The sequence below is a fragment of the Bos mutus genome, chromosome 12 (genome assembly GCF_027580195.1).
Source record: "Bos mutus isolate GX-2022 chromosome 12, NWIPB_WYAK_1.1, whole genome shotgun sequence".
NCBI lineage: Eukaryota > Metazoa > Chordata > Mammalia > Artiodactyla > Bovidae > Bos > Bos mutus.
Window position 1 is genome coordinate 35,523,564 of NC_091628.1, and position 16,909 is coordinate 35,540,472.

The 16,909-nt window shown below is 46.0% G+C and overlaps 1 protein-coding gene across 1 annotated transcript in view; it reads left to right on the forward strand.

Moving 5' to 3' along the window:
• LATS2 (large tumor suppressor kinase 2) overlaps positions 1 to 10,254 on the forward strand; it is a 34,313-nt gene extending 24,059 nt beyond the window's left edge. The window contains 4 exon segments of the mRNA XM_070380532.1: positions 681 to 1,263; positions 2,434 to 2,616; positions 4,247 to 4,353; positions 8,071 to 10,254. Coding sequence (XP_070236633.1) covers positions 681 to 1,263; positions 2,434 to 2,616; positions 4,247 to 4,353; positions 8,071 to 8,568 — 1,371 coding nt within the window. The 3' untranslated portion in view covers positions 8,569 to 10,254.
• Positions 10,255 to 16,909: the final 6,655 nt, after the last annotated feature.

Below are 16,909 nucleotides of genomic sequence, written 5' to 3' on the forward strand. Positions count from 1 at the left end.
CTCCAACTGGTAAAGAAACTTTGAAAGAGGAGAAAGTAAAAGTTGAGGTTTTACACACTGACATTGTGGGAATTTTAAAGAGAAGTATAGCTGTTAGTGATTCAGTTCATTCTTAATGAAGTCTATAGTTACTAAATAACGTTTCAAGTAGATGCTAGTTGACACTAAGCTGTTTGGGAACATTATTAATGAAATTATTTATAGAAATGCTATGGTAATTTCAGATTCTAAAAAGTTCTAAAAATAAGGTCGGATCCCATTGAAAATGCTGTTCCATTTTCATTGACTTTTCTGTTTTCCCATTTTCCCCTGAACTGTCATTAAATTATTACATTGCTCTTAGAGTTCCAGGAATTTTATGGTCCCCCATTGCACAAATTTTTAGTAATACAAGTTATCTTTAGTTTTTAGAGCCTAAAAGTCAACGTGGAGAAAGAACTCCTTATTTTTACATCTCCCCTTTTGATTCTAGATCTGTGGCTGTGGATGTAGAAAACCATCATTTTCTCACTTGTAGCGTTGGCCCGGTTCTTCTGCACCCTCCTTTCCACAGATCATGGTGTGCCCTCCACTCTGGGGCCTCCCGTCCCCATGGGACCCATCCAGTGTGACCCTGTCCTGTCCCTCCTGCCCCCATGGGGCCTGTCCAGTGTGACCCTGTCCTGTTTCCTCCTGCACAGGCCGGGCTCTGTGAGGCCGAGCAGGAGCAGATGAGGAAGATTCTTTACCAGAAGGAGTCCAATTACAATAGGCTCAAGCGGGCCAAGATGGACAAGTCCATGTTTGTGAAGGTGAAGACGCTGGGCGTTGGCGCCTTTGGGGAGGTGTGCCTGGCCTGCAAGGTGGACACGCACGCGCTGTATGCCATGAAGACCCTTAGAAAGAAGGACGTCCTGAACCGCAACCAGGTGGCCCACGTCAAGGCAGAGCGGGACATCCTGGCGGAGGCGGACAATGAATGGGTAGTCAAGCTCTACTACTCCTTCCAGGACAAGGACAGCCTGTACTTTGTGATGGACTACATCCCGGGCGGGGACATGATGAGCCTGCTCATCCGCATGGAGGTGTTCCCCGAGCACCTGGCGCGCTTCTACATTGCTGAGCTGACGCTGGCCGTCGAGAGCGTTCACAGGATGGGCTTCATCCACCGGGACATCAAGCCCGACAACATCCTCATAGACCTTGACGGCCACATCAAGCTGACAGACTTTGGCCTCTGCACTGGGTTCAGGTGGACCCACAACTCCAAATACTACCAGAAAGGTACTGCCTCCGGCCTCCCCTCCTCACCCCATCCTGGGTGGGTGCACCTGTCCCCGTGTGATTTCATAATTTGGTGTGATACCCTTTCCTCCATGAAGAAGTACTATGATGTGTAAGGTGTTTGTTTTTAAGTTAGTGGCTTCAAGTTTTACTAAAATGTTTCAAGGACAGTAGGCCATAGGGTATCTTGGGGCCTGGCTGAGGAACCGTCACTGTGCCCTGTTAAAACCAGCCTCTGGGGGAGCCCTCTCTTAGAGCCCCCCTGTTAAACAAGCCTCCGGGGGAGCCCTCTGTTACAGCCCCCCGAGTCTCCCTACAGGTGCCAACCTGGTTGTGGGTCCAGCTTAACTGCATCTCCTGTAGTTTCACTACTCAGAAAAGTGAGAAGTGACTTATTTTTGACTGTTGTGGGTCTTCGTTGCTGTAGGGTTTTTCTCTAGTTGCCAGGAGTGGGGGCGACCCTTCCTTGCAGTGCACGGGCTTCTCCTTGTGGTGGCCTCTCTCGTAGAGCAAGGTCTCTAGAGTGCAGGCTTAGTCGATCCGAAGCATGTGGGATCTTCCTGGCTAGGGTTCAAGCTTGTGTCCCCTGCATTGGCAGGTGGATTCTTAACCACTGGACCACCAGGGAAGCCCTGACTTGAATTCTTGAACTAGTTATTTTATTACTACAGCTCAGACTTATGTTTTTTTAACTCAAAACTAGTTCTAAATTATTTGATTCATTTTTTTTTTTTAATTTGGCATTGAAATCATCTGTGTCCATATATTTGAAATCCTCAAACTTTTCCATGCCTGTCTCAAAACATGTCTGACAAACGGGTGGTGTTAGCCTTTGAGATGGGCCTGAAAGGCGCTGGGAATGCCACCTCACTGTCCATGAGCTGTCCATGAGCCTGTCTTGCCAGCCCTATGCACCAGCTCACAGTCCCCAGCACAGGGCACAGCCCCTGCCGTGGCTCCTGTCCTGAGGCGTGTGTGTACTTCATGCTTGGGTCTGAGGCCTGGGACCACAGCCATTCTGGGAGCTGCCAGGGGGACTCTCTGACTGTGTCAGGAGCTGGGTCAGGTTATTTTTCCTTTTGAAGCTTTAGGTTTATTGCATTGTTAAAGATTGAAAATTGATTTTGTTTTCTGTTCTCTTCTCTCCCCACCCTGCTTTCTGGGTGACAGGGAGTCACTCCCGGCAGGACAGCATGGAGCCCAGCGACCTCTGGGACGATGTGTCTAATTGCCGGTGTGGAGACCGGCTCAAGACCCTGGAGCAGAGGGCGCGGAGGCAGCACCAGCGGTGTCTGGCTCACTCCCTGGTTGGGACCCCAAACTACATCGCCCCGGAAGTGCTCCTCCGGAAAGGTATGTGCTTTGGCTCTGCATCCAAGCTGGGTGATCTCCGAGGGTCCCAGCTCCCACTGTCAGGGTCTCAGTGTCCCCATATGTCTCCCCACGGGAGCCCAAGAGTGGGGTTCTGTCAGCAGACAAACCTTCAGTGTATCCTCCTCTGCTTGGGAGCTGGCCCGGCGTCTCCACTTGCTCCTCCTTAGGCTGGAAGTGATGAGCTGGCTGCATGGTAGGCTTGCTCCCTAGAGCCCAGAGGAATTGTTTGAGGGTCAGGACTGGGTTCGGGGTCCTCACTGGGGCCCACCATCTTCCCTGGTCAGTGGGTGTGAGAATGCAGACCTTCCCTGTTCTAGTTCTAGACTTCTCTAGTTCTTCCACTGGTCCAGAGGTCCCTTCAAGGTAAGCCTCAGGGATGGGGTGCTCCAGCCCCTCCAGCAAGTGCTTGACCAGCATCAGAGGCACCTCTGATGGTCAGTTTTGGGGGTCCCCAGCAGAGCGGCAGTGTGTATGGATCTGATTCCCTGTAAGAAACCCGAATAGGGCCAGACTGTCTGTCCTCACCTGCGGTTTCCACTGTTGGAGCCAGCAGGCTCTGTCCTCACCGTTCTGTGAGCTGTGTGCCTCAGGGCAGGTTGCCAGTCTCTCAGGGACTCAAGTATAAGGGCAGTATATGTCCAGAGGTTGTTGGGCATATTGACCTCACTGCCCAGTATAGGCCGCCTTCTCTGTCCTTCAAAGTAGGGGTGGTGCTGGTCTGTAAGGGGGTTCACTGGTCTCCCTCAACCCTGCCATGGGCAGCAGCCCAGCAGAGCCTCCAGGGCCAGGCAGATAGGGGCCACAGGTCACATTTAGCAAGAATTCAGTGACAGGGGGACCAGAGCGGGGCTTGGACTGGGATGTGGGACAGAATCAAAGATCAGCCTTTTCTGATACCCCTACGAGGCCATCCTGCAAGCAGTGAGGAGCCTGGCTCCCTCACAGGGAGCTGCTCCCTCCCCTTCAGGGCAGGGGCAGCCATTACCTTTGCCACAGTTTCCTCCCCTCTTCTCCCAAAAGCTCCTCGGGGAGTCTTGGCACTGGCCTCACCTGACCTCCGGTCACAGCGTTTCTGCTATTTAGCTTCTACATTTTTTTTTTTTTTTTGGCTGCATCGCAGTCTGTGTAATCTTAGCTCTCTGACTAGGGGTCCAGCCTGTGCCAGGCGCACAGCCCTAACCACCAGACCGCCGGGGAAGTCCCTAGTTTCTACGATTTTAATTTGTGTCTGTGTCCTTTACGAACTTAAATTCCTGGTTTAGTATTGTTACTAACAATAACAGTAACTTTTTAAATTTAAAAGATCTGTTATTATAAGAGCATCCTGTGTTTATCATAAACTAATGCTGTAAAATCAGAAAACACTCGTGCCCACACTCCTGCCACGTGGAGCCTGTGACCTTCGGCAGCGTTTTTTCCAGCGGTCTGTTCCGGGCCCTTATGCAGGAAGCAGTGACGTCACGCGTGCGCCGTGGAGGCGGGAGGCGGGGCGTGACGTGCGAGCTCCGTGACACGCAGCAGCTCTTTCCCGCCTGTGCGGTGGGGCCCGTCCTCGGTGACCAGAGCCATGCCACGGCGCGGGTATGAACTGAGCCCCGCTGTCTTTCAGGTTACACCCAGCTCTGCGACTGGTGGAGTGTCGGCGTGATTCTCTTTGAGATGCTAGTGGGGCAGCCGCCGTTCCTGGCGCCGACGCCCACGGAGACCCAGCTGAAGGTAACGGGGCGCGGGGGCCTCTGAGGAGCCCTGGGGTCTCTGGCTGACACTGGGCCTTTTGTTCCGGGTAGTGCAGGAGTGTCAGCTGTATGAAGTGAGGAGTTTTCAGGTATTTTTGTTACTTCCTGTTAGGTTTTTTAATTTGAGTGAGTAAAGGCTCAAGGTCAGAGCTGAGCTGTGATGTACGTATGAACCTGGACGCGAGGGAGGCACCGTGGCCGCAGGTCTGGGCCGGCGGGCAGGGCCCGGTCTGAACTGCGTGGCCTTGAGATGAGTTGGTTGGTTTGGACGTTATGTCTGTACTGTCGGCATAATATAAGAGCTGTGGGCCCAGCCACTTACGCACTTTTGCAGTGTTTCAACTAATCCTGTCAAGTAATAATACTCAATAGTCAGTTTTAGAATGGTGGCCTTTTACTCTCGGAGCAATTAATTTGATTCCTTAAGAAAGATTGAGTAGAGAATCTGATGAAACCTTTGAATCGTCTCAGAACAGTGCTCTTGTAACACTGACTATTCTAGGACTTATTCACACACCCGAATAGTTACTATGATGGCCTCTTCAAAAAATCCTCAATTAAGGCCCCGTTTCTTTCCAGTAAAAATGAAATTGGAACTTGGTATTATCTATATCCTAATTGAATTGCTGAACTGGTTACTAATTTTTTTTCTAGTTAGTAATTTGCCAGCATGATAATCACCCAGTTTTAAAAATTGTGATGAATTTTACCATTTTAACTACACTTAATAGTACAGTCAATGGCATTAAGTACATTCACTACTACTTATTTCCAGCCATTTTCACCATCCCAAGCAGAACTTCACCCACTAAAAGATAACTCCATTCTTCCCTCCCCTTTGCTCCTGTCTTCTACTTTCTGTCTCTATGAATTGCCTGTTCTTAGGGGCTTCATATAAGTGTTATCATACAGTATTTTTACTTTTGTGACTGACTGACTTCATCAGCATAATGTCCTCAAGGTTCATACCTGTTGGAACCTGTGTCAGAATGTCCTTCCTTTCTAAGGCTACTACTATATTGTATGTAATATTGAATAATAAATACTCCACTGTATGCAAATAACATTCCATTTTCTTTATCCATCATCTGGCAATTAACATTTTGGTTGTTTGCACCTCTTGGGCTCTTGTGAGTAGTGCTGCTGTGCACATAAGTATGTGTGTAAGTATCTGTTTGCTCCCTGCATTCAGTTCCATTCAGTTCCTTTGGATATATACCCAGGAGTGGAATTGCTGGGTCATAGGATCAGTCTGTGTTGAAACTTCTTGAGGAACCTCCATACTGTTTCCATATGACTGTACCATTTTACATTCCCACCAACAGTATACTGAAGCTCCTATTTCTCCATATCTTAGCCAACATTTATTACTATTACTTTTTAATAGTAGCTATCCTAGTGGGGGTGAGGTGGTATCAGTCTCGTGATTTTGATTTGCATTTTCCTGATGTTCAAATAATGTTGAATTTCTTTTCATATGTGGGCATATGTAGATACCTTCTTTGGAGAAATGTCTGTTCAAATCCTTTGCCCTTTTTTAATTAGGTTGTTTGGGTTTTTGTTGTTTAGTTGTAGTTTTTATGTATTCTGCTTGTTAATTCCTTATCAGATGTATACTTTGCAAATAAATTCTCCCTTTCTATAAGTTTGTCTTTTCACTCTGTTGATAGGGTCCTTTGATGTACAAAAGTTTTAAATTTTGATGAAGACTTTTATGTGTTTTTCTCTTTTATTGCCTGTGATTTTAGGTATCATATCCAGGAAATCATTGCCAAATTGAATGTCACGAAGATTTTTTTTTTTTTTAATATATATATGTTATTTATTTGCTGCAGTGGGTTTCAGTTACAGCATGTGGGATCTAGTTCCCTGACCAGGGATTGAACCTGGGCCCTCTCCATTGGGAGCACAGTCTTAGCCACTGGACCACCAGGGATGTCCCACATGATTTTTGCTTTATGGTTTTTTTTTTTTGAGTTTTGTATCTGTGTTGTGCATGTGCACTGTTGTGTCCGACTCTTTGTGACCCCATGGACTGTAGCCCACCAGGCTCCTCTGTCCATGGGATTTCCCAGGCAAGAATACTGGAGTGGGTTGCCATGTCCTCCTCCAGGGGATCTTCCCAACCCAGGGATCAGACCTGTGTGTCCTGCATTGCAGGCAGATTCTTTATTGATAGGCCACTGGGGAAGCCTACACCAGCCCTTGCACCTCTACACAACTCCCAGTTACATTGACCTTACTTTGTTCTGACTCCAGGAGCAAATAAGCCCTTAGCAGAGCATCCGGATGGCTGGTTTGTGTTGCTGATCACTGCTGTATGGGGGTGGCTCCCTTACCCTGTGCCTCAGACTGTGGGCTCCTGCTGAAACCACACTGGCCATTTGTAGCTGCCTCAGATCCTCCTACGTCTGTTTGGTTCTCCTATTGTGAAACTACCAAAATCTGTTTAAAATTAAAGTTATTTTTATTGAAGTATAATTGATTTACAGTATTAGTTTCAGGTATAGAGCAAAGTGATTCAGATTATATTTTCAGATTCTTTTCCATTATAGGTTATTGTGTGATATTGAATATAATTCTCTATGCTATCCAGTCAGCCGTTGTTATCTGTTTTATGTAAGGTATTGTGTATCTGTTAATCCCATACTCCTCTAATATGTTCCTCTTCCCTCCCTCTCCCCTTTGCTAGCCATAACTTTGTTTTCTATGTGTGTGAGTCTATTTCTGTCTCGTAAATAAGTTCATTTTGTATTTTAGATTGCACTATAAGCTATATCATATGGTATTTGTCTTCCTACTTCTCTTAGTATGACAGTCTCTAAGTTCATCTATGTTGTTGCAAATGGCATTATTTTGTTCTTTTTATGGCTGAGTAGGATTCCATTGTCAGAGAAGGCAATGGCACCCCACTCCAGTACTCTTGCCTGGAAAATCCCATGGACAGAGGAGCCTGGTGGGCTGCAGTCCATGGGGTCGCTAAGAGTCGGATATGACTGAGTGACTTCACTTTCACTTTTCACTTGCCTGCATTGGAGAAGGAAATGGCAACCCACTCCAGTGTTCTTGCCTGGAGAATCCCAGGGACGGGGGAGCCTGGTGGGCTGCCGTCTATGGGGTCGCACAGAGTCGGACACGACTGAAGCGACTTAGCAGTAGCAGCAGCAGCAGGATTCCATTGTATATATAGACTACATCTTTTTTTTTTTTTTGCGCCCCACCCCCTAGACTACATCTTTTATCGGTTCATCTGTTGATGGACATTTAGTTTGCTTCTTGGCTATTGTAAATAGTGCTGCTGTGAACACAGGGGTGCATGTATCTTTGTGAATTAGAGTATTGTCTGTATTTATTCCCAGGAGTGGGATTTCTTGGTCATATGCTAACTCTAATTTTAGTTTTTTAAGGAACCTCTATACTGTTCTCCAGAGTGGTGCACCAGTTTACATCTCCACCAACAATGTAGGAGGGTTCCCTTTTCTCCATACACCCTCTTCAGCCTTTATGATTCGTTGGCTTTTTGATGATGGTCATTCTGACTTGTGTGAGGTGATACCTCATTGTGGTTTCGATTTGCATTCCCCTAATGATTAGTGATGTTGAGAAACAATCGTGTTCTTTAACACCCTGCCCCATAAAGGCCCTCTTTGGCCTCGAGAGTGAGGAGGAAGGAACACTGGGTGTGTTGTCCCCGCAGGTGATTAACTGGGAGAGCACGCTGCACATCCCCGCGCAGGTGGAGCTGAGCCCCGAGGCCCGGGACCTCATCGCCAAGCTGTGCTGTGCAGCTGAGCACCGGTTAGGCCGAAACGGGGCCGATGATCTGAAGGCCCACCCATTCCTGGGCGCCATCGACTTCTCCAGCGACATCCGGAGGCAACCAGCCCCCTATGTACCCACCATCAGCCACCCCATGGATACATCCAACTTTGACCCAGTGGATGAGGAGGGCCCCTGGCAGGACGGCAGTGAGGACAGCTCTAAAGCCTGGGACGCACTGGGCCCTGCGGGCAGCCGGCACCCTGAGCACGCCTTTTACGAGTTCACCTTCCGGAGGTTCTTCGATGACAATGGTCACCCGTTCCGATGCCCCAAGCCTGCAGTGGCTGAAGCCGTGACTGAGGCTGAGCAGCCAGCTTCGGTGGGTCCAGCCCTGGGGGCGCAGGCCGGGGGCTGCCAGCCCGTGTACGTGTAGACTGGTGGACGGGGAGGTCAGCCTGTCAGGTCAGTTGGCCGGTTGCCCCTCATCTAGTCTGCACCCAAAACCAAAGCGGAAAAACTTCTGAAAGAGGACTCACCTCTGAGGTCTGCATCTCCAGGTTCTGGTGGATGGCAGGAGGTGTCAGCGCAGCCTGGAATTAGCTTTGAGGACCTTCATGACATTAAAACAATATTTTTTAAATCAGTACAGTAGAAAGAGCACTTATTTTGTTTATAGCCATTTTTATTATTAAATTATAGGGATTAATTTTGACAAATCATGCTGCTGTTATTTTCTACGTTTGTATTTTATCCACAGCACTTACTCACATTAGGGAAAGACATAAAGATTGAAGAACATGTGATAAGAAATCTCTGTGCAATAATGTTTAAAAAAAAAAAAAAAAACACTGTCCTGATGTCCTGATGTTACTGATACCATTTTATTCACACAACGGTTTTTGTTTTATATTTTTCCCACATTTCAAAATTGTGATATATGTTAAAAGCTGCTTTTGTTGTTTTGTTCTGTTCGCTTTTTGCATATTATAGCATCATAGGAAGTGTGAGCAGTTGATCATGCGGGTGTGACTTCAGACATCAGGTATGGAGAGAGCATGAACAGGGTTTTTCTATTATTAATATAACGTGACCGTGTCTTGCCATTCACAGCAGGTTCTGTGAATACGTTTTTACTGAGTGTCCTTGGATGAGTTGTTCTGGACAGTGTGCTGATGCCGCGTCGTGAGTGACTTCCTCGCTGTGACTGCACCCCCCTCCTCTCTCATTGCAGAAATGCACGTGTATCTGAGAGATGATGTGACTGTATGTGTCGTGGGTGTGCTTGGATTCTTTGAGGGGGCAAAGACATTTGTCCTACACTAAACTTGTGTACATCAAAAGGGATTCACTTAGCTCTGCCAAAAAAAGTAAGTTAGCCATGGACCTCTGTCTGTCTCGCCAGTCAGGATGCTGTCCTGTGGCCCAGCCAACACAGGGAGCCAGAGCCCCACCCTGCAGACCTGTGGAGAGTTCTCTCTGCAGTGCTTTTAGTGTGCTTTGAAGGATCCAACTTAACTCAGTTTTAAAAGCACATTTTTCTAATCTTTGTGAAACAGCAAGGACTATTCAAAGTGATATTGGAGGGGAAAAAAAAAGATAATTAAGCCATACATATTTTCTTAGGAGTATAGATGTATATATAACTATATAGATAAACACACAAAATATTCCTATTTCAAATTAGTATGATTCCTATTTAAAGTGGTTTATATTTGAATAAAAAGTTAAATTTCTTTTTTGCTTTTTAAAAACCTGATGCATCATATTTTTTGTTATATTCACATATTTTTCCTTGAGGTTTTTAGCATAATGTATCCATTACTTAGTGTATCTCTAGGCAGCAACACTCACATGTCTATGGATGTCTAAACTGAAGAAGAAGATTCCTGTGTACTGGTTTACATGTGTATGAGTGGCAGGTTCTGAGTCTGCTGTGCTGTGTCATGACTGTCAGTGTTTCTCTAGTTTTGCAGTAATGCCGTGTTGTTATTTACACTCTGACAGCCTTCATGTGGTAGGTTCTTTCTCAGGAACTCAATTTAACTATTATTTATTGATATATCATTGCCTTTGAAAAGCTTCTACTGGCACAATTTATTATTAAAAGTTTGAATCCAAATCCCTAGGTGTCAAATTCTATTGAAATTTGTAAGTTCTTGTTTGTCTCGTGTGCTTTCCCCATGATTCAAATACAGCGGGGGCTGCCATTGCAAGGGAGAGGAGCTCTTGTCTTGGTTTGGTCTGGGATTTGGAGATTGGGTTTCAGGTCACAGCACAGGGTCCAAATCTGGGTGTGGTTCTGCGATCAGCTTTCTTCCCGAAGGTGGTGACGGGTGTTTGGCGTTAGATTGCTGAGTGGGGTCGGTGGGCTGTCAGATAGATCCTGAGTGGGAGCTGATTGCCCTGCCCAAGACAGACACACTGACAGTACAGGGGTAATACCCTATCTTTGCTTCAGAATGGTCAGTGGTATTGAGAGCTCCAGAAGCTGTAAACATTTGATTCTGAATTGTTCTTTTGAAAGGTGCAGTCACATGGTCACCACTGGGCAGTCCCCACTCCACCAGGCCATCTTGGACCCTGTCCTTGTGGAGACAGGGTTCCACTTACATGGGCCCAGCTTTTCTCTTAGGCTCCCATGTTGGGGAGGCATCACCAGCCAAGTGGCATGGAGATCCCAGCACCCCAGCAGGGACTTTGGGGAGCTCTGCTGGCATGGGGGAGCAGAGTTTTCTGGTCTGATTGGCTGGAGTGGAGCAGTTATTGCCCATTTGCCCCTCTCCTCTGGCGGGAGTGCCGGGGGGTTGGGCTTGTTGACATTTCCAGGTTGCGGGCTTCAGCTCCAAATCTGGAACGTGGAGGCACAGAGAATACTGAGAGAACTTAGTGCTGTGTAGTCCTGAGGCCCAGCTTTCCTGCCTTCCCACCTTTCAAGGTCTTCTGTTTTGTAGAGTGTCCAGGAGTTCTAGAAGAAAAATCTGTCTTGAAGTGGGTATCAATTTCATTTTTAACTAATGAAGATTCACAGCTCACTTCCTCAGTCACACCAGTCTCAAGATCATTGCCACATGTAGCCAGGATCCATGTTGGATAGCTGGGGTCTGAGAAGGGTCCTCTGGCTCTGCATTAATCCTTGCACTGACATCTGGCAGAAACAGGGGACTAATGCGAGCAGTTGGGCTTCATCTATTTCTCCTGTGTCATTCACACTTGGGCAGTGAAGAAGCAGGTCCTCTGACCATCCAGAGTGCAGCACTGCCTTCCAGTCGGCAGCATCTCACCCTTTTCCTTTCCTGCTTGCTGCTCCAAACATGGACCCTCCTAAAATCACCAGTTTCTGGCCGCCTTAAGCTGGTGACTAGTGTCTTCAAAAGGATCATAGTAGCTTGTAGATACAGGACTGAGAGCAGCCTGCCTCCCTGTGCCCCCCTGCAGTAGAAGCCAGACTCTTGACCACTGGACTGCCTGGGAAGTCCCAAAATTACACTATTATTATTTTTTTAAAGAGTCTCTGTCCATCTCTTGCCATCTCCTGATCCCTAGCCTCTCTCGTGTCTTCTGTTATTTTTTCTGGGCAATTCCATTATATGACTAATGGACTTTTTTTTTTTTTTGGCTGTGCTGGGGTCTCAGCTGCAGTGTGTGGGATCTTTTAGTCATGGCATGTGAGCTCTTAGTTGTGGTATGTGGGATCTAGTTCCCCAACCAGGGATTGAACCCAGGCTCCCTGCATTGGGAGCACTGGATCTCTGGGAAGTCCCATGGGTATATTTTTAGATAGAAAGGACCTGTGCAAGGAGATCCAACCAGTCCATTCTAAAGGAGATCGGTCCTGGGTGTTCTTTGGAAGGACTGATGCTAATATTTACCAATACTAATGCCAATACTTTGGCCACTTCATGCGAAGAGTTGACTTATTGGAAAAGACTGATTCTGGGAGGGATTGGGGGCAGGAGGAGAAGGGGACGACAGAGGATGAGATGGCTGGATGGCATCACCGACTCGATGGACGTGAGTTTGAGTGAACTCCGGGAGTTGTTGATGGACAGGGAGGCCTGGCGTGCTGCAATTCATGGGGTCACAAAGAGTTGGACACGACTGAGCGACTGAACTGAACTGAAGTGCACAGAACTAATGGGTAAAAATAGACCCATACAAATAAATGTACGTCATCAGAAAATTCAAGAATGTTTGGAACAAAGATAAATAAAAGAGAAAATATCTTCAGAGATAGAAAACAGTTCATATACAAAGGATCAAGAATCAGAACCAAAAAATAAAAAGAATGAGAATGGCTTTGAAGGTAACACCAATTCTCAACACTAGAGGATAACAGAACAAGGCCTTCAAATTGTGTGAAAAGAAGGAAATGGCAACCCACTCCAGTGGAATATCCCACAGTCAGAGGAACCTGATGGGCTGGAGTCCATGGAGTCACAAAGCGTTGGACATGACTGAGCGACTGAGCACACAATTGTTTTCAATCCAGACAAGTCATTAGTTGAGTATGAGGGTAGAATAAAGACATTTCAGACATTCAAGAATTCAGAATATTTTCTTCCCATATACTTTCCCAGAAAGCTGGAGGCAGACACGGGCTCCAAGAAACGGATCCAACAAACGGGAGGAGGGTGGGGGCTCCTGGGAGCTGTTGGGGGACCCAAAGGACAGCTGTGCCCCAGGTGTGGGGGGTGGGCTGCTCGCTCAGATCCTCCCTCGGTCAGAGGGTGTAGGAGACAACCTTTGCTGGAAGAGGTAATTTACCTGCCTTAGAGGAGATGGGTGCTTGGAGGACAGTTTGGGATTGGATTTGGGAGGAGGATATAAAAAAACAGTAAATGGAAAACACAAGCCAATGATTAATTCAGTATACTTCGACAGGGATCATAGATTTAATATAAATGCTTCACCTAAAAAGCTAGATGAAAGCATAGAAAATTTTCTTTACCATCATGAGGAAGAATAGGATAGAATAGAACAGAACACTGAACGCACTAAAAGTAAAGGAAAATACATTTGGCTTCATAAAAATTAAAAATTTCCACTCTTTAAAAGTCACCATTACATGGAGTAGGAAATGGCAACCCAATACTGTATTCTTGCCTGGAAAATTACATGGACGGAGGAGCCTGATGGGCTACAGTCCAAGGAGTCACAAAAGAGTTGGAATGACTTAGTGATTGAGCCCAGATACATGTGATGTATAATATATAATTTTTATTGCTATTTAAAGCAAATAAGGGCTTCTCTGATACCTCAGTTTGTAAAGAATCCGCCTGCAATACAGGAGACCCCAGTTTGATTCCTGGATCAGGAAGATCCCCTGGAGAAGGGAAAGGCTACCCACTCTAGTATTCTGGCCTAGAGAATTCCCTGGACTGTATAGTCTTTGGGGTTGCAAAGAGTTGGACACAACTGAGCAACTTTCACAAAGCAATTAAAGATATTTTTCAAAATAATAAAAAAAGTCACCATTATGAAAATGGGTGAATATTATCTGTGCACAGATCTGACAGAGGACTCGTATCCTGATTATATTGTAAAGCAGTATCTTTTTTGAGTTTTTCATCTTGGCATGATGTACACTACTTCCTGTTGTTACAGAAGATGAGAATTTAGTTCCTTTTAGGCCCTCTTTCCCCATGCCCAGGCCTGTCCTTCCCACTCCTGTCTTCCTGATACGCACTGTCAGACTTTTGGTAAAGTTGATAATTAGCATGTTACTCAGTTCAGTTCAGTTCAGTTGCTCAGTCGTGTCCAACTCTTTGTGATCCCATGGACTGCAGCACGCCAGGCCTCCCTGTCCATCACCAACTCCTGGAGTTTACCGAAACTCGTGTCCATTGAGTTGGTGATGCCGTCCAACCATCTCATCCTCTGTTGTCCCCTTCTCCTCCCACCTTCAATCTTTCCCAGCATCAGGGTCTTTTCCAATGAGTCAGTTCTTCGTATCAGGTAGCCAAAGTACTGGAGGTTCAGCTTCAACATCAGTCCTTCTAATGAACACTCAGGACTGATCTCCTTTAGAATGGACTGGTTGGATCTCCTTGCAGTCCAAGAGACTCTCAAGAGTCTTTTCCAATGCCACAGTTCAAAAGTATCAATTCTTCGGCACTAAGCTTTCTTTATGGTCCAACTCTCACATCCATACACGACTACTGGAAAAACCATAGCCTTGATTAGACGGAACTTGTTGGCAAAGTAATGTCTCTGCTTTTTAATATGCTGTCTAGGTTGGTCATAACTTTCCTTCTTACTACAACTATGTGAATGTTATCGCCAGTGAACCACATTATTTCTATAATCACTTTCCATCTTGGAGATTTCAAGAAGGCTTTAATACTTGGAATGAAAAATACTTTAAGGCCAGGAAAAGAAAATAAAATTAACCTAAATACAGCTGCAGGGTTTCTTCCTAATCAGTTGTCTGTTCCCGTGCCCCCGCCCCCCCCCCCAGAATTTTGACCTTAAAGAGCTGATGAACTGGAGATGAAAGCTTCAGTTCAAGGCAGAGGTGGCCCCAGGTGCCATCTCGAGCAGCTTGGGAATTTTCTGTTGAGGTGCTTAGCTGTTTGGGTCAATGGGGTTCACACCCAGAGGCTTCAGAACTCTCTCCATGGGCATTGGCTGCTCTGCTCTGATCTTCCACAAATAACTTCATGAGATTATCTGAATTTTCTTAAGCCAATTTGCTTTGCATGTTTCTCTTCAGACTGAGTAATTTATACTAAATACACTTGTAAACGTTGCAAGTCTTACTTCTTCACAGCAAGAGGTTACATGGTCACAGCTGAAGCAAAAACAGACACTATTATAATGAAAATATATGTAGGAATCCCATCTGCAAATGTGTTTGGTGGTTTGCTTTCCTTTACTCTGGAATATGTAATACATTCAGAATAGACCCACCCATGCCTAATCCAGTCTTAACTTATCCTGAATTCTGTACAGTATTTTAGTCCAGAAAGTACCACAGATTCTCTGAGTTCCAAGTCTAACCAACAGACAGCAGAGGGAGCTGGTGATGTGCTTTTGCAGGTAAGATCTGCGCTCTAAGATCTGCACTCACAGAATGTCCTGGTGGGTCCTTTCTAGTGAGAGGAAAGTAGGGAGGAATTCTTACTAAACCACCCACAAATTGCAGTGTTGAGTGACAGTTTTGTGCTAATTTCTGCTGTATGGCAAAGAGACTTACACATACACATTTTTTTTTTTCATTTTTTGGGCCACACCACAAGGCTTGTGGGTATTTAGTTCCCTGATCAGGGATCGAACCCAATTCCCCTTGCAGTGGAAGTGTAGGGTCTTAACCACTGGACCACCAGGGAAGTCCCTATATATATATAAATACTAAAATACTGTATCAGTTCAGTTCAGTTCAGTCGCTCAGTTGTGTCCGACTCTTTTCGACCCCATAAATCGCAGCACGCCAGGCCTCCCTGTCCATCACCAACTCCCGGAGTTCACTGAGACTCACGTCCATCGAGTCAGTGATGCCATCCAGCCATCTCATCCTCTGTCGTCCCCTTCTCCTCCTGCCCCCAATCCCTCCCAGCATCAGAGTCTTTTGCAATGAGTCAACTCTTCGAATGAGGTGGCCAAAGTACTGGAGTTTCAGCTTTAGCATCATTCCTTCCAAAGAAATCCCAGGGCTGATCTCCTTCAGAATGGACTGGTTGGATCTCCTTGCAGTCCAAGGGACTCTCAAGAGTCTTCTCCAACACCACAGTTCAAAAGCATCAATTCTTCGGCGCTCAGCCTTCTTCACAGTCCAACTCTCACATCCATACATGACCACAGGAAAAACCATAGCCTTGACTAGACGCACCTTTGTTGGCAAAGTAATGTCTCTGCTTTTGAATATGCTATCTAGGTTGGTCATAACTTTCCTTCCAAGGAGTAAGCGTCTTTTAATTTCATGGCTGCAGTCACCAACTGCAGTGATTTTGGAGCCCCAAAATACAAAGTCTGACACTCTTTCCACTGTTCCCCCATCTATTTCCCATGAAGTGATGGGACCAGATGCCATGATGTTTGTTTTCTGAATGTTGAGCTTTAAGCCAACATTTTCACTCTCCACTTTCACTTTCATCAAGAGGCTTTTGAGTTCCTCTACACTTTCTGCCATAAGGGTGGTGTCATCTGCATATCTGAGGTTATTGATATTTCTCCCAGCAATCTTGATTCCAGCTTGTGCTTCTGCCAGCCCAGCATTTTTCATGATGTACTCTGCATATAAGTTAAATAAGCAGGGTGACCATATACAGCCTTGACGTACTCCTTTTCCTATTTGGAACCAGTCTGTTGTTCCATGTCCAGTTCTAACTGTGGCTTCCTGACCTGCATACAGATTTCTCAAGAGGCAGGTCAGGTGGTCTGGTATTCCCATCTCTTTCAGAATTTTCCACAGTTTCTTGTGATCCACACAATCAAAGGCTTTGGCATAGTCAATAAAGCAGAAATAGATGTTTTTCTGGAACTCTCTTGCTTTTTCCATGATCCAGCGGATGTTGGCAATTTGATCTCTGGTTCCTCTGCCTTTTCTAAAACCAGCTTGAACATCAGAAAGTTCACGGTTCACATATTGCTGAAGCCTGGCTTGGAGAATTTTGAGCATTACCTTACTAGCGTGTGAGATGAGTGCAATTGTGCGGTAGTTTGAGCATTCTTTGGCATTGCCTTTCTTTGGGATTGGAATGAAAACTGACCTTTTCCAGTCCTGTGGCCACTGCTGAGTTTTCCAAATGTGCTGACATAGTGAGTGTAGCACTTTC